Source organism: Neopelma chrysocephalum, unplaced genomic scaffold (genome assembly GCF_003984885.1).
Source record: "Neopelma chrysocephalum unplaced genomic scaffold, ASM398488v2 Primary Assembly neopelma1_100, whole genome shotgun sequence".
Lineage (NCBI taxonomy): Eukaryota > Metazoa > Chordata > Aves > Passeriformes > Pipridae > Neopelma > Neopelma chrysocephalum.
The window spans coordinates 4,107,891-4,131,798 of NW_020897763.1; the positions used below are offsets into that span (position 1 = coordinate 4,107,891).

A 23,908-nucleotide genomic window follows, 5' to 3' on the forward strand; every position below is an offset into this window, starting at 1 on the left:
CCTGCAGTGCAGGAAGTGCCAGGGGCTGGTTCCTGGCAGAGCACAGGGTGAGGTGTTGGGATGAAGAGGCTGTTGGGTGCCCCTTCCTCCCCTGACGTGGGTGAAGGTGAGAGCTCTGGCCCAGGTCAGCCCTGAGCCACCCAGGGCTGGGGCAGCCGGGAGGAACACGCAAGGTAAAAGCACTTGTCACAAGGAATAAAGCTGGAAACACGTCTTGGGAAAGTCGTTTTGATTCTAATTGGCATTTCTGAGGCTGCTGCTGGAGGCTCCTGGGCCGGGCTGATGCCAGAGCACATCCCAGAGCTCTGCTCTCCACACTGAGCCCGTCCTCAGAGGACCCAGAGAGGGGCTTGTGGGAGCCAGGGCCGGTCTGTGCCCACACCAGGGCATCTGCTGACCTGTGGCAGCACCAACGGGGACCTCTGGGTAAAACCGAAAAGCAGCAGTGGTCCAGGCAGAGCAGCTCTGCCCCTTGGCTCTGAGGGTGTGTTGGGTGCAGACAGGTTTAAAGTCTGGTTTAAGCAGCTCCTCTGTACAGCTGGCAGAGGTTAAAAGATCTCCAGTGTCTTTGCATTTAATTATCTCTTTTAGTGGCAGATTATTGTTTTTCATGGGAGATGAAATCTGGATGGGTTTGAAGGACATTTCTCCTGTACCAGGGGCTGAAATGATTTGTTCAGAGCTGCTACGCTTCGTCTATCCTTGTTAAGTACCCAGGGAATACAGACTGGCACCAAGGGAATTTAATGTGACATATAAAAATAAGGAGTGTTGGAGAAAGCTGTAGGCTTCACAGTATTTAACTACCTTGTATCCTTGCTCTAGAGCAAGCAGCTTTCCTTGAATTTGAGATGCCAAAGGTGGGAGAACACCTCCTGCCTTGCTGTGGGGCTGGCACTGGTACCCTGGGAGAGCAAGAGCCTCTGTCCCTGTGCTGCTCATGTGGCAGTGTGGCTGTGCTAAAGGGGATTAGCACCAAAGGGCTCAGCGTTGGAAAGTTAAGCATGAGTGAAAATGTAAATAGGCTCAGCAAGCTTTTTTAGTTTTTATACATGAAAATTACACATCACCATTGTCACAGCTCATTTGGTTGCCAACCATTCCTGCTGCCCGGGTGGCACGAAGGGAAGGGCTGGCTGTGAGCTCTGCCCTTGCCAGCATTGTCTCTGTGCCTCCCCAGCTCCAGACCCCGGCTCTCTACAGAGGGATGGAGCTGCAGGGCACCACGATGGGCAGGGTGGGAGAGAGAGCAGGCTCAGGCATCAGGAACTGCATGTTCTGGGTACCTGAGGTGTGATGATAACCTGCTTGGGGACTTCAGTCCCTCCCCGTGCTCCTCCCCAGGCAGGGCAGTGGTGCTTTGCTCTCCAGGCTACTCCCAGGAGAAATCCCATCACTTGCTCTAGCCCTCTTTGTCCTTTTCAAAAAGCCCTTCTGAAGCCTCTCCCTCTGGGAGATGAATTCCTCTCACGTACACTGCCTCCAAGGACCTTCTGGCAACCCCTACAGCAGTGCTGCAGCATCAACAGTGCCAGGTGAGGTGCCTGTCAGGGGAGTTAATCCCCTTTAATCTCTTCCCTCCTCCCCTGAGCCGAGCACACAATCTCCCGCTGTTACAGGAACGTTCATTAAATGTGGCTCTTTGGCTTAAAATTTGTGAAGAGGAAAGGGGAGGGATGTTTCCATCTTTCTGGTGGGATGCTGCTGCACACCAGCCAGAGGTCACTGCCCCAGCAGCTGCAGCCCCTCGTGTTACTCACAGGGGGTTGTTTACAATCCAACAGAGCTGCTCTCGTGCACCAAACGGGCACCCTGGAGCCTTCAGCATCTGCCTCTTCCTCATTTTGTGCAGTTGAGGGGTGCACAGAACAGCTCCTGTGACCTGGCCCCGGCTGCCCCCCCCCCAGCCGCCTTTAATTGGGTTTCTCTTAAAAAACCCAAATGTGGAACAGCGAAGCACTGTCAGCACAGACCTTCTGCTGGGACTCTCTGGGGAGCAGAGGGAGGCAGGGCCAGGGAGGGGGTTTGGGCTCAAACCTTTGGTCACACAGCAGTGTGGCTCTGCCAGCCGTGGGGAGACGTGCCCAGGCTGCCCAGGTATGAGGGCAGGGAAGCAGGTTGTGGTGGGTGGAGGCTCTTAAATGGGGGCAGAGTCTGTGTGCTCGTGCTCTGCAGGGGGAAGGGGGCAGAAAATGGGCTTTAACAGTGCAGTGTGTGGTGACTGGAGCATCTCTGCCAGAGCGGGTGGCTGCCTTCTGCCCGGGGCTGGAGGAGACACCTGACCTTCCCCTGCTCCCAGGGAAGGCAGTACAGGTTTCTCTGTGGCTGTGGAGGGAGGTTGAGCAGAGCCAAGGGCCCCTGCCCGGGCATGGAGGGGGCTGGGGTTTGTCTGGACGTTTTACATGGCAATAAACACGTCTGTGCATCCCATGGGAGGTGCTGCAAGCCGTGACCCAGGGCTAAGGGCTCGAAGTGGAACCCAGAGCAGGGCAGGAATGGAGGGCATTGCTCTGTGTGCCACAGCCCTGCCTGTGTCAGCCCTCTGGGTGCCTGAGGTCAGTATATGGGGCAGAGCTCCCAGCCTTGGGCACCTTCCTCCTCCTGCTGCCAGGACGTGCTGGGAGGTGAGGTCAGGAGGGTGCTGTACTCCTGCACCTGATGTTGCTCCTGTTGTCCCCTGCTCCCATGTCACTCCCTCCTGTCCCCCCCACAGGGCTGTAATGTCATGGAGGACCAGGACCTTCGGGACATTGGGATTGGGGACCCGCAGCACCGGCGGAAGCTGCTCCAGGCCGCTCGTTCCCTCCCGAAGGTGAGCACTGGTGCCCTCCGTGGGACAGGGCTTTGCCCAGCACAGCTGTGAACTCAGGGGAAAACAAAAGCCAGTCCCTGTGTCTCTGGCCACAGAGGTATCTCAGGGGCTATGGGAAGGGTTCTGGGAATAGCAGGGAGGAGGAGGATTATCCTGGTCTGCCAGGCTGTGCGGATGGTGGTGGCTCCGAGCTGGGGAGAGGGTGGCTGTTCCTCCTGCCAATCCCAAGAGCATTTCTTGTTTATACAGTGATTTTGTTACTGTAAAGTGCTAGTGGAGATGCTCTGTAAACTGATTTTCATTGATCCTGTATCCCTCAGGATCCCTGCAGTTTTTAACCCCTTTCTTGTGCTTTCACAGTTGAAACCCCTGGGCTGTGATGGGAACAGCCAGCCGTCAGTTCCTGCATGGCTCGACTCCCTGGGGCTGCAGGATTACATCCAGTCCTTCCTCTCGAGTGGCTACAGCTCTATTGACACTGTGAAAAACCTCTGGGAGCTCGAGATAGTAAACGTGAGTGTTGCCTCTCTCTGGCCAGGGCAGCAGGTCCTGCCCCCCTCTCTGGGGCTGGGACTTGCCACGAGTCGTCTGACGAAGCCACTTTGTGCCAAGGGCAGGAGAGCCCCCGGTGACCTGGTCTGTCCCTGCAGGTGCTGAAGGTGAACCTGCTGGGCCATCGGAAGAGGATCATTGCCTCGCTGGCAGACAGGCCCTACGAGGAGCCCCCGGCCAAGCCACCAAGATTCTCACAGCTGAGGGTGAGTCCCTGCTCGTGGTCCCTGCCTGGCTCCTGTGGCTGTGTGGGCATGTCCAGTGTGTCTGTTCAGCTCCTCACCTCACCCTCTCCAGCCCCCCAGGCAGCAAATCCCAGTGCAGGGTGACCCTGTGATTGCAGTGAGGGGGGAAGGTCACACCCAGCCTCTGGATGCTGTCCCACAGGGAAGGTCAGGCCACTCCTTGGGATCAGGTGCCTGCACTGAAGGGGTGCAGGGTGCCACCCCCCCTCTGCCCTTCACCTCAGGAATGCTGAGCCCACTTCCTCACCCTTGTTTCCTGGCCAGATGTGCAGCAGTGTTTGGCAGCAGGAGTGACCCAGCCCATCTGGAGAAGGGCTGCAGCTGGGGCTGGTGTTTGATTGCACCTCCCTGGCCTGGCTGGGCTGCTGAGAGCTCACGCTGTCACTGCCAAATAGCACTCAATGAGATGTGTGGATGTTGATCTTTGCTGCAGGAGTGGCAGCATTTGGATGTCAGGCCCTTGTTATGGGAGTTGTCTGGGAGGGAGCTGTCACGTTCCCATTCTTCCTGAAAACTGGCATTTGAGAACTGAGTTTGGCAAAAGCCACGGGGCTCGCAGCGACCCTGAGAGCTCAGGAGTGTGGTGGCGTGTGCTGCTGCCTCCTCCCAGTGACTGCAAATCAGCTTCCTGGAGCAGGAATTGGAATGATTGGAGTTTCCCCATCCTAAGCATCCTGTTCTTGCTCTGCTGCAGAGCTCTGCATTCTTGTCCTGCATTCCCAAGTCTTCCCAACACAAACAGCCTTAGCCAAAGTGAGTTGGGCTGCTGTGCCCTGCTTGCTCACATGGGATATTTTAGGAACCAGGTTCAGGAGCGAGAACAGAGAGGGTTCACCTTGGTGCTGCACCAGGAGGGTGCCAGGCTCATCCCCATGAGATGGATGAGACTGAAGGCAGCAGGGCTGGGGGGGAAGAAGGGTCCTTTGGTGCAGCTCAGCTGATTGAGATGCTGCCCGGGGAGGCTGGGTGAGAGAATGGGCCATTTGCAGCATTTCCTGGCGCTGCAGCTGGTGCGATCCAGGCGGGGGGCGGGGGGACGTCAATGGCAAATCAAGGAGTGGTTGAATGGCACTAATGCGGCTGCAGCTGTGCGGGGGCTGCCGGGCCGACCTCCCGCTCTGCTCCGGGGATCCACTCCCGGCGTGGCTGATCATCAGCCCTCGGGTGCTTTGCTCAGTGCTTTAGGGGAGCCCGTTCCTCTGTGAACACCCTCCCTGCAGCCCAGCGTGTCCCCTGCCCCCGGGAGGAGCTCGCAGAGGCAGAGCTGTGCTGGGCAGAAGGGGCTGCACACCTGGCTGAAACCATCCTCGAGCAAATTATGGGGCTCGTGCAGCAGATAAAGGGTGGGATCATTGGCACTGAGGCAGGAGCCCCCAGAGCAGGAGCTGACCCCATTAACTGCTCTCTGGGCAATGTAGAGGGGGAGTGATGGGAGGCACAGCCCAAACTGACTGGGAGCCTTTGTGGTGTCTGTTCTTTTCAGTGCCAGGACTTGATGTCCCAGACCTCCTCGCCCCTGAGCCAGAACGACTCCTGCACAGGCAGATCTGCTGATCTCCTGCTGCCCTCCGGGGACACCAGCAAGAGGCAGCACGACCGTGGCACTGAGGTTGCTCCCTACTCCAGAGCTGAGCGCTACAAAGCACAGGTCAGTGGGTGCTTTTGTGTGTCCCAGTGGCCCTCTGTGCAGGCTCCCCTCTCTCTGGAGCCAGGGAGGAGGTAGGGTGAGCTGGTCCTCAGGCATTAGAGGCAGCAGCTCCTTTATGCCTCAGTTTCACCTCAAAAACAGGCAGCTCATGCTTCCATCAGAGCTGGCACCTTCACCTGCCATGTGCTGCCTTCACCCAGCCCCTGGGGGACTTGGCCACTGCCAACCTCAAACACCTCAGCCCAAAGAGCCCTCCTGAGAGTTGTTTCAACCCAGGTTGGACCTGCTGTGGCTTCACATCCACGTTTCTTCCCTTGCAGGAGGACCGTCGGGAATCCAAGCTGACCCTGCGCCCCCCCAGCCTGGCTGCCCCATATGCCCCAGTCCAAAACTGGCAGCACCAGCCCGAGAAGCTCATCTTTGAGTCCTGCGGGTACGAGGCCAACGTAAGTGGCTCTTGGCTTGTGGGTGTGATGAGGATGAGGAGGCTCTGGGGTCAGGCCATTGCACGTGGAGTTGCAGGGCCATGGCATTGCCTTGGCAGGGTTTAACATCTCCCCCTTCTCCAAACAGTACTTGGGCTCCATGTTGATCAAAGATCTCCGAGGGACAGAGTCTACCCAGGATGCCTGTGCCAAGATGAGGGTAGGGAGGCCCTGGGGCAGCCTGTGGTGGATGATGTGGATTGGGGGATGAGGGATCTCAGTGAAGATGTGGTTCCCCAAACCCTGCGGGGGCCCAGACCACCAAACTGCCCCTCCCCAGCACCGTTCCCCGTAGCTGGAAGGTCTGTGCAGTGGGAGAGTGGGTGTTTTCACTGGGGAAGGGGTGGCTGGGTTCACTTCAGGTCCCCATCCCTCCCCTGTTTCCACCAGGAGCTTGCTTTCCTCCTTCTGGTCCAAGACCCCCAAAACCTGCCTGTATGGGCCTGGGGTCTCTGGGGTGGGCTGGGGCAGGGGGGAAGAAGGGAGCATCCATTCATTGAATGTTCTTGTTTCTGAAGAAATCCACGGAGCACATGAAGAAGGTCCCGACCATAATCTTGTCTATCACATACAAAGGGGTGAAGTTCATCGACGCCTCCAACAAGGTGAGCTGCAGATGCCTTGGAATTGGTGTCTGGAGGGACAAGACCTGCAGTTCCACCTGCCTGGGGGCTGCAGGTCACTTTTTGTGGCTCCAGAAGCCACGGCTGGTCCTGGGGAACTGCTCAGGCTGTGGGGGAGCACCAAGGTGATGATGGTTACCTAAGTGCCAAAGGCTTGGCAGAATAGCTGTGTGTGGACCATGTTGCCATTTATTCTTGCCATGGGAGGGAGCTGGGACTGGTCTGGCTGGGAGACTCCCCCTGCCTTCCCCCAGGACACACTCCACAGCCACCATTTGCTGGGTGTATTTGCCATCCCCAGAAGGGTGACAGGTGCTTGTGGTTGACCCTGGCAGAATGTCATTGCTGAGCACGAGATCCGGAACATCTCCTGTGCTGCTCAGGACCCCGAGGATCTCTGCACATTTGCCTACATCACCAAGGATCTGCAGACCAGCCACCACTACTGCCACGTCTTCAGCACTGTGGATGTGGTGAGTGGGTCACTGCCTTGCATCTCCCAGTCCTTTACAGTCCACTTGTTTTATCTCTCAGCTTTGTTAGCGAGTCATAGACCAGGATCTAGTCCCTTCTAGGGTTCCTTCACCATTTCTACCCTAAGATAGTCCTGGCTCCAAATGCCTTTACTTTGGACCTCTGTGGACAGTATCTGTCTGGCTTCGTTCCTGCAGTCTGTGAATAAAGCAGGGCAGGAGCTTTCCCTTCTGGGAAACGTGCCATGCACAAACCCCTCACATGCTCTCAGTTATGTTGAGCGTAATGGGCTGATTTAACAACCTTTTAACTCACTGAGAAGGTGGAAACATGATTTGCTTTTATACTTGGGTGCAAAATCAACTGCATGAGATGTTTGGGCTTTTTTTCTTTAGGCTGCTGAACTGTGGTGCTGGTGGGGCTCAGGGGCAGGCGGGAGGTCCTGGGGGAGGTGTGGGGACTGTGCACAGGGTGACCTGAGCTTTGTGCTCTGTGTTCTCTCCAAGAACCTGACGTACGAGATCATCCTCACGTTGGGGCAGGCGTTCGAGGTCGCCTACCAGCTGGCCCTGCAAGCCCAGAGAGCAAAGCCTCTTGGTGCTGGAGCAGGAGAAATGATTGAAACAAAATCTTCCAAACCAGTGCCTAAACCGCGAGCCGGCGTGAGGAAATCTGCGGTACGTGAGTGTGGGAGGGAGTGACTGCTGCTCTGAGCTGGGCTTTCCCTTGAGCACCACACGCTGACACCTCCCCTGGGTGCTGGGGGGAGCCCAGGTGTGCCTGAGGTGCCTGTCAGAGCAGGTGCTGCTGACACTGCAGGTCTGTGCCTCTGTCAGTCCTGCGGCGGGTTGGGGCTTCCCCTGGTAGGGGGAGGGCGGGCAGAGGTGGAAATAGCCTGGTGGAATGAGGCTTAAGGGCCCTGCTGGGTCCAGCACAGCCTCCATGTGCAAACCCTGCAGAGCCACTGTGAGATCCATAGGTGACCTGCAGTTTGCAGTACAAGATTCCTCTGTAGCCAAAACCAGCCAAGACTGGAGCTGCTGAGGAGCAGGGACTGCTGCCATCAGCCACTGCCTTCCTTTAATGTCTCCTTTTGTCTGTGTTCTGCTTGCTCCCCCCGCTCAGGTGCCGCTCCCTCCCGACACCCGCTGTTGTTACTGTCACACCTGTACAACTCACCGCCCCTCCTACCTGCCGCTGCAGTCTGTTAGTCCCGGAGCGAAGGTCTTTACCCTCCTTCCTGCCATCCTCCCTTCCCAACTGACCCGGGCTGCTCTCCTCTTCCCATGTTCCTGCTGTGCTCCCGTGTCCTGCCTCCCTGCTGTCCTCCCCCTGCTCCTCCCAGCCCGTGCCATGGGTTTGGAGCCCCAGGGATGTGCTGCTCCTGCTCAGCAGTGTGGCAGCTCTCAGCTGACTCTGCTGCTCTTGCTGGTGGTGGTAACTTCTCTGTGGCACCCTGATTTAGGAGGACAAAAGGAAAGAGCCGTGCTTGGTCAGGAGAGTGAATCACACGGGAGCTCACCTGCCAGGAGCTGTCTCCCTCTCTCCTGTTTTCGCAGAGCTCCATTTTTCATGCTTGTTTGAGATGAGTTAAGCTGTCACCGAGGGTGACAGGGACTCGCAGCCTAACGCAGGAAGTCATCTCAGGGTGCTGGGTTGAGACTGACGTGGCCAGACATGTTTTAGATGTGAAGGGCTCAAATGTCTCCCCAGCAAGAGCTGCTTCCTTGCCCATGTGCACGTTTCTGGGACGGGCAGTAGGCAGAGCAGCAGTTGCTCTGTGCTTTGAATCCCCACTTGTTCTGTCCCAGAAGCACGGGTGACCCAACATGCCCTTTTCTCTGTATTTTCTAGCTGGATCCCCCTGAAGTGGACCAAGACTCCCAGTCTCATGCCAGTGTCTCCTGGGTCGTGGACCCCAAGCAGGACTCCAAGCGGACCCTCAGCACTAAGTATGAGACCACTATCTTCTAAAGCCGACACCGCGGCCGCCCCGTCTAACCGTGCCTTTGCGATCTGATCTGTCTGCTCTTCTAAACTCCCTCTTCCTCCAGCTGCTCGCCCTGAGCCCGTGTAGGCACCACGTCCAAGGCAGCAGCACTTAGGAGACTGTAGACTTAAACAGCTTTTGTACCTGATCGCTGCTGAACACTGTGAATCTCCTCACTCGGAAACAAGGGTAACGCTGTAGCTGAATGTGAGGCGGGAGGAGCAGAGGGCAGGCTGGGAGCCGGAGATGTGGATCCAGGAAAGCCGCCTGCCGTTTTCACGTCTTCCCCCTCGCTCTGGCACTGTGAATCCCTGGGGCAATGTGACACTCCCCAGGCCTTTTTTTCTATCTCACCTTGTCCTTGGACTGATGGAGACCTCTTGTCTCTGCGGTGCACACACTCCCTTCTCCTAGATCCTCCTCTTCCCGACTGAGCCACGGCTGTACACTGTTCAGTGAACTCACCCCTCCTTCCCTGCCAGTCGAGTTGACACTAACCACTGTGATGCTCTCTGCAAATAACCCGCGGGCTCTCCATTTCCCACGGTGACCCTCGCCCGCAGCCTCGCTCCTCAAACCCGGCACAGAACCCGCCCCGCTGGGGCAGCGCTGGTTTGGGCCGGGTGTGATCATTCCCACTGTGAGCTCTGTCCCCTCAGAGATGAGGGGGGGGTTGGTTGCATGCATTTCAGTCCCTTGTAGGTTTTTCTTCACTCCATAGTCCTCCTGTTTACACTCATCAGGCTCCTCGTGAGCTCTGGGCGTAGTTCTCGTGGGGCAGCCTGTGGTTCAGCTTCCAAAGGCACGTGCTGCTGTCAGCCCCAGGCTGGGGAGGGGAGCTGTGGGCTGGACACCCAAAGCAGCACTTGGCATCAGCAGGGAGAGGTCAGGGAGCAGCCCTGGGTTATTTGCTCCTCATGTTAAGGGCAGCAGCAGCTTGTCCGAGCTTTGCTGGGGCTTTGGAGCTGCTGCCTCGAAGCTTCCATTTCCCCAGACTTGTGGCCAAATCTGATGTTTCAAAGTCTTTATTTAGCTCTTTCTCAGGAATGAGTTTGATCTCCCTAGTCATTTGTGACTTAATGGCACTGAGTGGCAAACTGACTTCAGGCTGAGGGCTGTGCTAGTGAGGATCCAAGCAAGAGGACTAAAAGTAAAAGGATTGTCTTGGAGAAAAAGAAGGAAAGCTCAGTCTAGTAAATACATTTCATGTGCCACAGAGCCCCCGATATAGAGCCAGCACTGCCCAGGTGCTGCAGTGCCACCCTGCCAGCCCAGGCCTCGTGCACAGAACGTTGCTGTGCCTCAGGTGCTCCCCGAGGCTGGGTTTGGGTTCCATCAGCAAAATTCCAAGCTGTAAGAGTGCCCTAAGGTTTGTGTATCCCTCAAAGAGAAACTGCCTCACTGGTGGGGGTGGCAGTGCAGTTTCTCCATGCAGGCATTCACCAGGCAGTGTCCACACGTCTGCCCGACTTGAGAGGGTCTGAGCTTTTCATCTCCCCCTGCTCTCAGCTGGGAAGGGCAGGTTCCTCCACACTTCCTAAATCTGGGTCACCAGAGCATGTGCCTTTCCAAGGGTGACCGAGCCCAGCAGGGATCACAGGCAGCCCTGCCCAAGCCACAACACTGCCAGTGTGTGTGTGTGCCCGCAGCCCTCGCTCTCGTGTCCCATCTCCGGGGCCACTCGCCTCGTCTTTCCCACCACGTGTTTTTGTATGACTCGGAAATTCATTCCATTATCTCCCTTTCTGTTTGCCTCTGCCAAGCTGAGCTCCAGGCAGCCGTCTCCTACCATGGAATGTAGTTACGGGGCAGAGACCTGGGACGCAGTGGCTGCTGACACGAAGATCATCTCCTCTGGCACAGGCGGCTGCCTTGGAGTGGCTGCAGCTGCTCGTGAGGGCTCCCAGAGCAGAGGGGGAAGGGACTCAGCCCCCGCTGAGGAAAACCACTCTCTCCTTTCCTAGCCAAGGAAACCTGAGACTTGGAGGCAGAGAGCGATGTCGCCTTTTCTAGTTTGAGACAAACGTCTTTCGACCTGTTTCTTTTTTAACGTGTGAAGTGACACAGAGCAAACGCAGTTCACGGTTTCAATGTAGCACCGCAGCTTTTTGTTGAGGAAAAAACCCGAAACATTTGCTGAGAATCCCACAGTCCAGCGAGGAGTACGATAGAAAGTCTTAGCAGGGGCATGGTGTGCACATCTCTGACGGTACTTACTCTGCTTCAGCTCTGGGTGAACAGGAGAGAACGTCAAATTCTTGGATATTGCTGCCTCCCGTGGGAGAGCCGTGCGGGGTAAGTCTGCATCCTGTTCTCCAAGCCACTCCGTGCTTTTGTAGCAAATGGAAGTAACTTGAGGAAAAGAGTCTGCAAAGGATCTTTGCCCCCAGAGCGGTTGTGGCCAATATCCCCAATGGTACAAAGCTTCCTTCCCCCTGAACTGTCGCGTTGCAATACTTGACATTTCTATGGCAAGGACCCCGTTTCCTCCCATTCCCGCATTGAATTCCTGGGGACTCCCTCCTCCAGCCTCTGTGCACCTGTCTTGTTTTTAAATGCAGTTATGCCCTGAAGGGTTGGGGGTTTTTAAGTATATTCAATTGTGATTTAGCACTTTTTTGATACTAGCTCATTATTTAATTAGTGCAACAGTTTCAGAAGATGAACAAATAAGGAGTTAAATTTTGGGCATTACACTGAAACAGTCCATTCCTGAGGGTAAACCACATCAGCCTGAGGGTGGCTTGGCCCTGTGCAAGCCCAGTGTCCCCAAAGACACAACCTCGAAGGTGCTGTGTGCTTGCTTTTCTTTCGAATTACAGAGTGTTTAACAGTGGTTTGGGCTGTGACTGACGTGTTTTCAGACTGTTCCCCTCAGGGGAGAATATTAATACAGTTGTGATTTAAATTCTTCAGATGCAAAATGTAGCGCAGTGCGTCCGTTGTGATCTTGTCAGGCCTTATCAGGGCTGTGGGACCTGCTGCTGCATGGGAACACTGTGCCCAGGTAATTCCTGTTTAACTCCAGTTGCTGCTGTATGTCAGGATTTCCTTTAATCTCTCTCACAGTGAGGCTGGGAGAGAAGCAAACCGTGATCCCGAGGGCTCAGACCTGTAAAGGATTGGGAGGGAGAAGTGAAGATTTTGGGTGAAGTTGATGAATTTAGGAAACCTAACATTCCTTGTTATGCACATGTTGCAATTCATACTGGTGTTAAGTGTAAATATTTGGTGTGTTGGCGAGATTGCAAATTGAACCTCTGTTTGGGAGGTTTCTTTTCTGACACGTGAGCTTTTTGGAGGTTGGCTTGGAGATGACATGGTGATGAAGACTCCAATCTTCAGGGACTGGGCTCAGTGACCCTGGTGGTCCGTTCCAGCCCCACGTGTAACCCTGTGGTTGTCTTTAGTGATCCAACCGTTCTTTAGCCAGACACTCCCTTCCTCACCTGACAGAACAGTTGTTTTAGCAGTTCAGTGTGGTGGGATCTCCCAAGGGAGTCAGTGTTGGAGACTGACCCTGGGCCGTGCCAGTTGCTGGCTCCCGGCCCCATTAACCCACCCACTGCACAGTATTCGGGCTCTTCCTCCCTGCAGGGTTTTGTGGGATCTGGAGGAAAGTGCCCCAAATTTCTGGTGCTGAATATGACTTTGCATCAAACTGCATCTGCTGTATTTACCTGCCTGGGAGAAGGTGGGGCTGCCCTGGGCCTTGTTCCCCTCTTTAAGGACAGATTGTGTTTCACAGACTTTGGTTTGTGGGCTGAGCCCTCACTCACGGACGGCAAACGGAGATGCTGAGTTTTGTCTTTTTTTATATAGGAGGGGATGATTTTTTTTTTTTCAAATTGAAGATGCTTTATCCTTTTTTATTTTGTGTTTACAAAGAAAAAAACAGCGCTGATCTTAGCTGTTCAGCTGACTTTAAACTTGCTTTGGGATTGTTCTTTTTAGAAGAAATTATGCAACCTTTTTGGGGTACACGCCTGTCCCCCTCCCAGGGAGAAGATATGGCACCTTCCAGGCTGTACATGTCATGAATTCTGTACCTTCAGGAGGCTGCTGAGACACAGAGCAGATGCCAAATAGCCCCAGAACACGTCCTGTTCTGTGTGCAGCTGAGGTGGAGCCAATGCTTTAGTGCTCCTTCCACCCACCTCATGAGTTTCCAGCAGCAGTTTCCCAGCTCTGCTCACATCAGTTCCTGCCATCAGATCTGTGGTTTGGAGCCGGTTCAGTGCTCACAACGCTGTCCTGTTGCAAAGGTCTCTCTTTTAGGTCTCGCATTGGCATTACTTAATTGCATTTTTTCCCAAAAGAAAGTACCTGTGCTGCTCTCACTAAGTCAACCCAGCTCAGACATTTTTCTTACCCATGGAAGAACAACCTGGGATTCCCTGACAGGGTAGAGACAGTCAAGTTCAGTTTGCAATGTGGACATTTTTGCTAATTGTGATGTATGGCAGTGGGGCTGATTTGTATACAAATGTTATTTAATCTGTCTGTATTTTGATACTTGAATTTCCTTTTATTTCTTGTATATACAATTGTTAATCTGTTCGAATTTGTCTGAATTTTAAACATCTTGTGGTACCAAACGTAACCAATCTGTGCAACAACATAGACTGACCTCACTACAACAAGGCGAGATTGTAAATATTCCTGGGCTTCCAGCAGTCGTTTTGTTGTTTTCATAATTGTACAACTTAGAACAGACTGAATTAATAAACAACCTTAGACACACTTTTGTGCTGTTGTCCGTGGCCTCAGTGTTGTACCCATTTCAGCAGCCATCGCTTGTAGCATTTACCCAGCAAAGACCTGGGGCTTGCCAGGAACTAGGACATTTCATTATGTAAAATTAGAGCAAGAAATCTACACATTTAAATACAGGTTAAAGTTCAGATTTGCATGTCAAGTAAAATCTGGCTGATGTGAAACACTAAATACGCCAGGGATTGCTAAATTTATCCTGTATGTTCCATTTCTAATATCTCGGCAAGTCAGGTTTTCAGGCTGACTCTGAAATACACGGAGCTGGTTTAATGGTTTAATGGTTTGAAACGCTGTGGTTTTATCTCCCACAGCCCCAGCCCTGGCTGGGACCGACCCTCAGCAGAGGTTACAGCCCAGGGCAGAATTAACACCTTGAATTAAAAAGGCCTGAGCTGCACTGCAGTTCAATGAGCTCCACAGCCCCCTTGCCTTCCCCGCAAATGCTGGCAGGTTTTTTGAGGAAAGAAGGCCACTACTTTTTGTAGTTTAGAGGTTTATTCAGATCCTGACATACCAAGGGGCACTTCCCACTGACCCTGGTTGGGTGGACTTTTACAAGCTGAGGCAGAAACTGGAGAATGGATTCCACTCCTGCCGGGTACACAGAGAATGTGATGAAAAATAATCCAGCCTGCATCTGGGAGAAGTTCCTTCCTGAGAATTCCTGGACTCCTGCCTATTGTGCTGGATCACGCGTCCAAACCTGCACCCAACTTCCAGCAGCTCTTCCTGAATGGGGAACGGCCTTTGGGGAAATCTTTTTGAGAATTATGTCCATCAGAGAAAATTAAAAGGCTGAGGAAGGAATGAATCCACTGCCCTCCAGGGAGTAAAAGTATGAAAACAAAAAATTATTGGTCAATCAACCTTTGCACAGAAATCTCCTGTGAGAGAAGCACAGCACTTTTCAGGGAAACTCTCCAAGCCCTCAGAGAAGACCCAACAGAACATTTTTCTAGCTAGTGCTTGTTTTCGCAGCGAGAGTGTGTCAGGCACTTAAACAGCTCTTCAAACGCCGACACCTCCGAGGGAGCTCCTCTGCAGAATGTGCTTTGTTCTTGTCACAGTCACAGCTTACACAGCTGGAGCCTCTAAATCCTTCCATACTAGTGAGTCATACCTGACACCAGATTTAAGAACTTCTTAGTACATCATGAAGCATTGAATAAATAAAACAGGCTCCAACTTCTTCAACTTATTTCAGGAGCTATCCTATTTTCTTGTTATTTCCAGTGTCATACCCGAACCACCTCCTTCCCCATTCTCACACGTTTTCTGTTACGTGACAGAGAGAAGCCAGGCCTATGTAGATATACACATCTATAGACAGATATGTGTGTACACACACAGAGCTGTGGGGACGAAGCTGATCCCTGGCAGTCCCACGTCACTCTGATGACAATTCCATGCACAGTGGTCAGGATGGAAATGTAGGTCCGCAGCTCCTCCAAGGAGAGAACTGGTGCAGGGCTGGCTGCACAAAAGCAGGATAAAAGTAAGAGAGGAATGCGAAGGAAGGGGGGTTAAAAGCATTACTGAGCAGCTTTTGAGTGAAAACGAGCGGGTTTGTGCACAGACAAATCGCCCGCTGTGGGTGTGAGGGGACGATCCTCCGCCGCCATCCCCGGCGCGGGGCTGACCCCTAGTGCCGGCCGGGAGCGCGACCGCGCCGCCTCACCAGGCTGCACCGGGGACACCGAGGGACATCGAGTCACATCCAGTCACACCCAGTCACATCTAGTCACACCTAGTCACATCCAGTCACACCGCCCCAGGCCGCGGACCCGCCACACGCGGCCCCCGCACTCTCGGGAGGCGGCGCCCCCCTGCCCCGCGAATGGGCCGCGCCGGGCGCCGGGCGGAGGCGGCGGGCCGGGACGCTCCCATTGCAGGCCGGGGGGGAGCGAGGGGGCGGTGGCCCCGGTGCGAGGCGTGTCCAGCCGCCGCGACCCGCGGGTTCCGTCCCTGCCCTCACGTCTCGGCCGCCCCTTCCCCGCCATCCCGGCTGCGCTTCACCCCGGGAACTACGGCGGGAGCGGCCGGGAGGCTGCAGGGAGCGCTGCCGGCCGTGCAGCCGCCGCCGCCTCCGTCTGGGTTTGTCCGTGTTCCTTCCTGGCGGGCCCTGAGGGAAGGCCCTGGCTCCGGCACCTGCTGTAACCTCCCCTCGGCTTCGCTGAAATTGGGATTAAATCGTACGAGGGGCGAAACCACAAAATCTGGGATGAGGCTCCTTGTGTGCCAGTAAACAATTTGCCTTTCTTCTCCCTCTCAGAACTTCCTTTTTTATTTATTTCCTCAGCACCCGTGCAGCCGGGGCTGGTGCTGGGGGGTCACAGAGGCCCGGGCAGGGCACAGGGCACGGGGCAGCTGCTCAATGCCACAGGAATGGCCTGTGAGCAGGAAAGCAACTGGTCGTGAGGAGCAAACCCAGTAACGCTCGTCATGGGACCAGTTCGGCCCAAATCCTGCGCAGGAATTTCCCCCAGTGCTCCCCGTTCAGCTCTGTGCAGTGCCAGACCCAGCCTCTGCCCTTTTCTGATCCTTAGCTTCAGGTGAGAAAGGTGAGGGTGGGGAAAAAGCATTTATGGAGAATAAAACAGCACCGCTCCTGAAGGGACTTCAGTTTGCTCTTGTCTCTGTTGCAGAGGAGGGCCCACTGCTCCCAGCCCATAAATCCTGATCCCAAGGGAGTTAATTGTAAGTATTTAAATATATATGCATTTTCCCTTCATTAGTTTCCTCTCCCAAGTGACTGGTGACATGAAGAATTGTAATAGCAGTATGTATTTTTAATGCATTTCCTGCAGATTTCTGCAAAGCAATCTAATTCCTGAGTGGCTTTAACTTGCCAGAAAGGCAGAAGACCTCAGGAGCACTGGTAATAGGCAGAGTGGGTTCTTCTAATCTACTGTTTTAATGAGCTCCATCCATCTCTCTGATTAGAATAATCTCATTTATTTTAGCCAAGCCATCTAGCTGAAATCCCAACAGAGGAAATTGGGATTTTGAGTCTTTCAGGGTGAGCACTTGAGTGTCAGGCAGCAAACTCCATAGGGAGATTTCCAATTTGCCCTTTTATCACCTCAGAAATTTGTAACCCTGATGATCACATTGGAAAAGAACCATTTGAGCTGCAAATCTGCACCACAAATGGCACTGATGAGGGGCCATGGAGAGCCCATGCAAATCCTCTGCCCTGTTTGAAGCAAGTTCCCTAAGAAATCAAACCCAGCCTGGTGCAGAGGGCTCAGCTTTCCTGGAAGGCTCCCATTTTCCCAGCAGGAGCAGAGAGAGCTCCACAGCTGGAGCGTCCTCACCATGGTAGGAACTCAGTGGAACAGTCACACTTTTGCAGCCCCAGCAGCACAACTGTGCTGGGCACAGCAGCAGGGAAGGGCCTGCCAGTGCAAACAGAAACACCTTCCCCATGGAAGAGGAAATGGATTTTTTTGTTTAAAAGATGGTGATGTTTTTCCAAGCCTGACAAATATGAAAGTCCCCATTTAAAGGAGTCGAACCAGCAGTGAAATTGGTCACTGTTTGCACACCCACGCACTGCCAGAGGCAGCAGAGAGCAAACTTCCTGGTGTATCCCAATCCAATGACCTGGGAGCAAAGCACAGTGCCCCAGGCTGTGAGCCACCCTACTGAGCAGCCACAGAAGGTTCTCTGCAAAATAGCAAACCCAGGCCCAAGAGGAGAGGCAGAGCCCAGGTGGTGTCACAGCCCCTGCTTCCAAATTTGGAGCCTACAAGCTGCAGCTTTAGCTGTTGGAAATCGGCCTTCAGGGAGGAAGGCAATGGGGGCAGAAGGCAGAAAGCATTAGCAGGTGCTTTGGGAGGGTGTGGAGGGGAGAGCCAGGAGTTTTCCTCTGCCCCATCAGTTAGGAAAGCTGTTTTTGCAGGAGCTCCTGGGGCACCAGACAAGGTTTGGATTGTTCCTGTGCTGGATGCTGGTGTATGTGGGCAGACAGCTGGATCCTGAGGAGCTCCCGGCACCCTGGCAGGCACATGAAGGGGTGTTGTCCACCTCGTCCAGGTGAGAGGATGTCTCGGTGTTGGGTCTGATTTTGGTTGGGAGTTCTTTGGAGAAGTGAGTGTCTGCTGCTGTGATGGCTCTGGCGTGGGTGTCAAGGCGTATATGTGCCCATAACATGCCACATGCTTCACCAATTACTATGGTATCTGTTAATTCCCTCCTCCTGAACTGGTGTGTGACCTTTTCCATGAGACATCCCACATGCATGACCTGGCTGTTGCCACCTCAGTCCCAGTGCACGTGTCTGAGCTGTGGGGACAAGCCCCTTGAAGCAAACCATTACCCATCCTGTCCAGTCCCCTGTGGGCAGTGCCCGGTCTCAGGGCGTTCAGACCAGTCTGTCATCTGTGTATTTAGGAGATGGGTTGGTGCTGGGTAAACTGAGGCTTGGAGGGGTTTGGCTCATGGCCATGTAGGCAGCCTGGCCAGAGCCCAGGCATCATTGCCAGGAGATGTGCCTGGAGCTGAGGACATGATTCTTGTGCCATCTCACCCCTCTGGATGCCTCTGGACCCAGAACTGCTTTTGGGCCCCACGTGCCAGGTCACTGCTGGTGCCACTGGCTCTGGGTAACCTTTGTGTTTGCTGACTTGACTGTGGGTCGGTGCAGAGCTCGGCCCTGGGGGAGCTGAGGTGTGGGGAGGCCCAAACCACACACAGTGCTCGGGTAGGGATTGTGATTAAAAAAAAAAAAAAAGAAAAGTTCAAAGGTGTTTTTGGCTTAATGCGGTTTATCTAGATTGCTTTATGTTCATTAATCTGGATTAACACAAATTCTCTTGGAATGGCTGGCTGGGGAAGGGTTTGCTCAGCTATTCCGACAAGGACAGACTTTTTCAAAAGTGAAAAGTTACAGCTGGGAAAAAAAGCCCAGGTCCTGCCTGGCATGAATACATGCAAACCCTGCTGCCCACGTCCAAGGGCCCCTTCGAGGGCTGTCGGGTGTCCTCAGCACCTGTGTATCTAATGACTGATCAACCTCCCCTATTGCCACGGAAGATTAATGCCCCCATTCTTCCTGGGACGATGTGAACCCCTTTTCCAGCCAGTGTGCCAGAGCTGGCACAATTAGTTAGTGAACTTCAAGGTAAACTGGAGGTCAAGCCCAGATTTGAAGGTGGTGGTGGGTGTGAGCATGACCCAGGGAGCCATGTGATGTGGTGACATCCTGGAGAGGCAGGGGATCTCCCCGTCCTCTCCTTTCCCCAGGGCTGGGATTAGGAGAGATTTTACAGCTGAGTGGTTGGCCTCATGGTAAGGTTTGGTTTGCAATGGCTCAGCCCCCCCAAGCCCCTTGTCAAAGAAACTTTTAGGTCTTTTATGGCCAATTTGGATGCCAGCAGGGCAGTTCATGCCTGCTGGTGACCTGTTGCTGGGAGGGACCACACCTTTGCATCTGTAGGGACTTCCCACCTTGAGAACAAGCAGAGAAACACCCAGTGTGGAAACTGGGATTGCAAAGCTCAGCCCATTGGAGAGGGTTGTCTCATGCCTGAGCATTCACCTGGGATCTGGGCACACTTTCTTGCCTTTTCTAAGCTTCTTGTGCAGCCTGGGGCAGGTCCTTGCAGCAGCTGTCACCCCTTTCCACCAGCTGCCTGTGATCAGGGATGCTCGGGTGCCGCAGGGAGGGGACTTGAGACCTGTTGGGAACTGCCAGATCAGTTCCACGAAGGACCCAGCTCCAGCCCTTGGCAGCCAGAAGCAGCAGCAGGCAAGCAAAGTGCTCCTGCCAAGCTGGGATGGGAATTGTAAGCAGGACCTGGGCCCTGCCCCAAACCCAGGGAACTCCCTCCTCCCCCTGCCCGTGCAAACACCAGATTAACAATTTATTTGACGTGTTGTGGCTGGTTAGTCTCTTTGCCTGCTCCCCTGATCAGAGGGAATAAGTGTTGCAGTGTGCAATAGTGTTCATTTCAGGTGAGGGTAAATATAGAAAGGAAAACCTGCTGAGAGCAAGCCATTTATTCCTGCCTTTGGAAGCCTCTGCTCATAAACAGTCAGTCATGCCCATTTGGAAAATCCCAGCATGGTTTTCTTGGCCATCCTAGAAGAACGTTTACTTTCCTGTAGGTTAAGAAGTTTGTTTTAAATAAAAAAAAAATAATGTCATCTGACTTCCAGCTGCCCTCGGTGTTTGGGGCTTGTTGACACACTAAGCCTGCTCTGTTCTCATGTGAAAGTGGTCTGATGCAGGATCACAGGGGAGATCCTGCAGGGCTTCCCCGGCTGCCCAGGCTGGTGGAACCTTTTTCTTTAGGTTCCCCTTGTTCCCCTGCTTGTGTTGGCCTTGGGATTTTGTCAGATGGTTTAGCCATGAGTGGGGTTAAATCCCCCAGCTTTTGTGGGTGCCAATGGGTGCAGATTCAGGGAGGTGCTAGAGGTGCCTCGAGAGCCCTGTGGCTCAAGAGCCATGCTCGGGAGGCTGGGGCAGAGGGATGAACCTGCTGTGCTGAGCTCGAGCTCACACTGGACCAGAAAATCTCTGAGGGTTTTTGGGAGAACCTGCCAAAGGCAACAGGATGATGCAGGCTGCAGGAACAACCATCAAACAGGGCAGCAGCCATGGTCAGCCCATGACCAGCTGCAGCGCAGGGAAGACATCCCAAAGCAGTGTTGGAGGAGGAGGCTGAAGAAGGAGGGGAGGCCCCAGCATGGCCAAGCTCTGCCTCCCTCCTCTGTCCCAGAGTGGCTCTGAGGAACCTTGGGGAGAGCGGAGCGGCCGCTCGGGGCTGGACGGCTGCCCTGCATCGGCTCCCACCTCTGAAGTGCTCTGCACTCAATAAGGGTCTCTCCCTGTTTTCCGACAGGCTTTGGATTTGGCTCGGGTTTGCCTTGGTTTCCGAAGGCAAGAGGCAGTTAAGTCTCCTGGAAGAATGAATTAATTAGCAAATGCCTTTGGTCAGGTCAGTGCCCTGAGCAGTGTGCTCGTGCTTTCAGCAACGTCTCTGCCCCAGGTACCCGCTCGGAGAGGCTGCTGTTACCCTTCATACTTCCAGAGCTGTACATGCATCATCCCAGAGGAACCCTTTTCCAAAAAAAAGGGAAAAAGCCTCCCCCAGAATGGGGTATTGACTCTAATGGTGGCGTTTGTGTAAGCAACAAAATATTGACGCAGTTGGCTGGGGTCTGGCTGGGGCTTCTGGAAATAAACTGCTGCCTTGTTAAATTGTAGATGGAAATGCAAGTGGGAAAATGACTGACATCTTACACAAGGCGGGCAAATAAAACCGCTGCTTTACTACGGCGTGAAAAAACTCAGGAATTAATAGGTCTCCTTCTGCTGCAGGGTGTTGGATTTATCCCCAAGTAAGATTCATAAACTATTTTAAGGAGAGAAGTGCTACTTTTAAACATGTGTGTTTGGGTCCTGGAGTTCCCGTGGTGTCCCAGTTAACCCCTGCCTTGTCACAGTGTGTGGCCCCAGGGCCAGGGGGGCAGAGCAGCCCCCCAGAGCCCCCACAGCCCCCACAGCCCCCACAGCCCCCACAGCCCCGCTCCTGGCAGGCACCGTTCCAGCCAATGCCCAGACACATCAACACCTGATAAACACAGAAGTTACTTTCCAAGGGTGTTTACGTACAATGTGTCCCCACAGCTTATGTCAGAAATGGGTTTCAGGCCTTGACCTGGACTCAGAGCTTGATTTTACTGATGTGGGATATAAAATGTATTTAAAATAAAACACCTGCTCCAAAGCTGTGTCTGGGATGAACTTGAAGCAGATGCACAGAGCATTGCTGATTCCATCTGGGGTGTGAGCCAGTGCCCCCCAAAAGACTCCTTTTGAGTTCAGTAGCTGAGGACCTTTTATCAGGATATCTTCCATGGGAAATACAATTAACAGAGCTTTAGAGAGTGATACATCACTTTCCTCTCTACACAAAGCCCCTTCCTTCTCCACCCACCCCCTGACGATCTCAGCTGACATACACACACTCGTGGAACAGCAGGATGAGATAAAAGCTGTAGGGAGCGTGCAGCAAGTGTCCCAGTGGCACAGGGTCCGACCCGCTGGCAGCAGTGCCACCGGTGTAATTATACACACTCCAGTCCAATCTCCCAGTAATTATTCTGGAATAAAAGCCTGCCTATTTCTGTAAGACCTTATGTCACTTGGAAAGCTGTTATAAATTTAGCTGGAAAAAGAGACCCTTATTCTGGGATAAGTGTGGTTAGTGGTTAACTGGGAGCTGGGCTATTCCTGGCGCTGCCATTGACCTTCCCAATCGTGCCGGGTAAGTCACCTCACCTCAGCGTGTGTCACCTTCTCCTGCTGCAAACTGGGAATTACAAACAAGGGCTTTCGCACGCAGCGTTTTAGGAAACTCCGTGACACTGGAAAAAAGGTGTCACAGGGTGCCAGGCACTCATTTAGCATTACTTGGTGCTTTTCTACCCACCTTGGAGGCATCTTGATCAAACCATAGGGGAAGTGAGGGACGTAGCATTGGGGACTGGCTGAGTCGCACGAGCCTGGGCTGTTGGCATGTTACTGGGAATACTGTGTTTTCCTCTCTGTTTTAAAAATAGTCTATTCTGTTCCAAGTTGTAGGCTACAGCCCTCACTGGGGCATTGAAATGTCTGGGCTGCTGTTTCTTGGACCCGTGTGCAGGGTGGGACATGGTGCCAGCATCCAACCCCCCCAGCTGCAGCAAAGAGAGGGGTCCTGCCCCCGATGGGCAGTGTCCACAAGGACTAGAGGGAAAGGGAAATCTCCCGGTTCACTCTTCTGCCTGTAATATCCCTGCCTGATTCAATCGCTGCTTCTGCAGGCCCTAAGGGCCTTGGGGAGTTTTACTTCTCAGCAGCTTCTTCTGCAGGCTCAGAAACACCTTTTGGCTCAGCATCACGTAGGCACGCACAGTCCGAGCTGGAGACGCAGCTCGTTCCTCGCACATGGCATTGAGTTCATGCTAGAGATAGGGAGACTTGTTTGAGGTTTTTTTCATTTGCACAGACAGTGCAGGCTGGCTCACAGCCAGAGTTTGTCCGTTTGCCAGAGCGGGTGCTGCCCACGGAGCAGCTGGACCAACGTGCTGATGCCAAGGGGTGAAGGCAGAGCCTGCCCTGGCACATTCCCACAGCCTCCGTCCCTGCACAAGCGCTGGAGTGGGGCTCAGTGCTGCTCAGAACTGGACTCAAGCCAAGGAGGCAGAGGGGAAAAAGCCTTTTACAGTCCATTAGTGCTCCCCAGAGCCATTCAGCCTTCTTGTCGTAAAAGTGGTGGAAGCCACAGAAACATTGTGGCTGGTCTGCAGGAGAAGCTGGTCTGCAAAAGATGCCAGCCCGCCTCCTGGCTCCATGTACCTTCCCAGGAGCTTTGTCAGAGCCACTGGCTCTCCCGTCAGCTCTGGCTGCTGGAATTCCCTCAGGGAAAAAGCTGATGAGGGCTGGTCCCCTGTCCACCCCAAGGTTCCCCAGCAAAACGTACATGGGAGGGTTCCAAGTGCAAATGTGTGTGTGCTAATGGGAACTGAATTGCCTCTTGCCCCGAAGCCTTGCAGCTTGAGGAAAACAAGACAGGGGCTAGGAATGACCTCATATCGCCTCCCAGGGAATGTTTTGCCAGATGAAGGGGGGAGAGGCAGCATCAAGAGAGCACAATGTATGTATCTCTCTCCCTGTGTAAACATCTCTGTAGCTGCAGAAACCTCTTAAAACCCTGAATGAGAGGAGAACAGCTGCTTTGATCTGTGGATGTGGTTGTTGTTTTCTGAGTGCAGATCCGTTCTTTTTTTAATTTTGCTTCAAATTAAAAAAATGCCTGTTGTGATCTTTTGCTTTTATTTCTTGGCGAGGGACCGGAGTGTGGTGCAGTAAATTTTCATGACTCCCCATGTAACCGTTTCAGCATGGCTGACAATTCCTTGCTGGCTCTTCAGCGCCGCAGCACAATGGGCCGAATCTTCTGGCCCTACATGAAGCCAAAGCAAATGGATTTTGCCCAGAAGTGCACAACGGGGAGTGGAGGCAGCGGGGAGGAGAGTCCTGCCACCTCCTGCCCTGCCACACATGCACACACACACACACTCCCAAGGCTCAGGCTGGCAGGGTTGTTCCAGTGCCTGTGAAGGCCTTCAGAGAGGGCTCCCTGGAACAGATCCATGGCAGCAGCGGGGGCTGGTGAGGAGCCATCAGGGCTGTCCTGCAGGTGATTCAAGTGTGATCCATGGCCTTCCGTCCAGACTCCGTGTGTGATCTCGGGAGTCTCCATCTGCCTGACTTTCCCCATCTGTGCATGGGGCAGGGGGACAGCCCTGT

The 23,908-nt window shown here is 53.8% G+C and overlaps 2 protein-coding genes across 8 annotated transcripts in view; both read left to right on the plus strand.

Moving 5' to 3' along the window:
* The window catches only part of ANKS1A (ankyrin repeat and sterile alpha motif domain containing 1A), a 77,977-nt gene extending 64,405 nt beyond the window's left edge, over window positions 1–13,572 (plus strand). For 4 of the 6 annotated variants that reach the window (XM_027695149.1, XM_027695151.1, XM_027695152.1 and 1 more), the window contains 10 exons: window positions 2,714–2,812; window positions 3,173–3,325; window positions 3,463–3,570; window positions 5,093–5,257; window positions 5,578–5,703; window positions 5,831–5,902; window positions 6,261–6,347; window positions 6,701–6,838; window positions 7,346–7,516; window positions 8,694–13,572. In XM_027695149.1, coding sequence (XP_027550950.1) covers window positions 2,714–2,812; window positions 3,173–3,325; window positions 3,463–3,570; window positions 5,093–5,257; window positions 5,578–5,703; window positions 5,831–5,902; window positions 6,261–6,347; window positions 6,701–6,838; window positions 7,346–7,516; window positions 8,694–8,813 — 1,239 coding nt within the window. In that variant the 3' untranslated portion in view covers window positions 8,814–13,572. Of the gene's footprint in view, window positions 1–2,713; window positions 2,813–3,172; window positions 3,326–3,462; window positions 3,571–5,092; window positions 5,258–5,577; window positions 5,704–5,830; window positions 5,903–6,260; window positions 6,348–6,700; window positions 6,839–7,345; window positions 7,517–7,964; window positions 8,064–8,693 lie in introns of all 6 variants that reach the window. The other 2 variants (XM_027695154.1, XM_027695150.1) reach the window with 2 other exon arrangements.
* A 2,095-nt stretch (window positions 13,573–15,667) lies between these two features.
* SCUBE3 (signal peptide, CUB domain and EGF like domain containing 3) overlaps window positions 15,668–23,908 on the plus strand; it is a 41,791-nt gene continuing 33,550 nt past the window's right edge. The window contains exons 1-4 of one of the 2 annotated variants that reach the window (XM_027695080.1): window positions 15,668–16,157; window positions 16,251–16,302; window positions 16,413–16,495; window positions 17,510–17,643. In XM_027695080.1, coding sequence (XP_027550881.1) covers window positions 17,565–17,643 — 79 coding nt within the window. In that variant the 5' untranslated portion in view covers window positions 15,668–16,157; window positions 16,251–16,302; window positions 16,413–16,495; window positions 17,510–17,564. The remainder of the gene's footprint in view (window positions 16,158–16,250; window positions 16,303–16,412; window positions 16,496–17,509; window positions 17,644–23,908) is intronic. The other variant, XM_027695079.1, reaches the window with a different exon arrangement.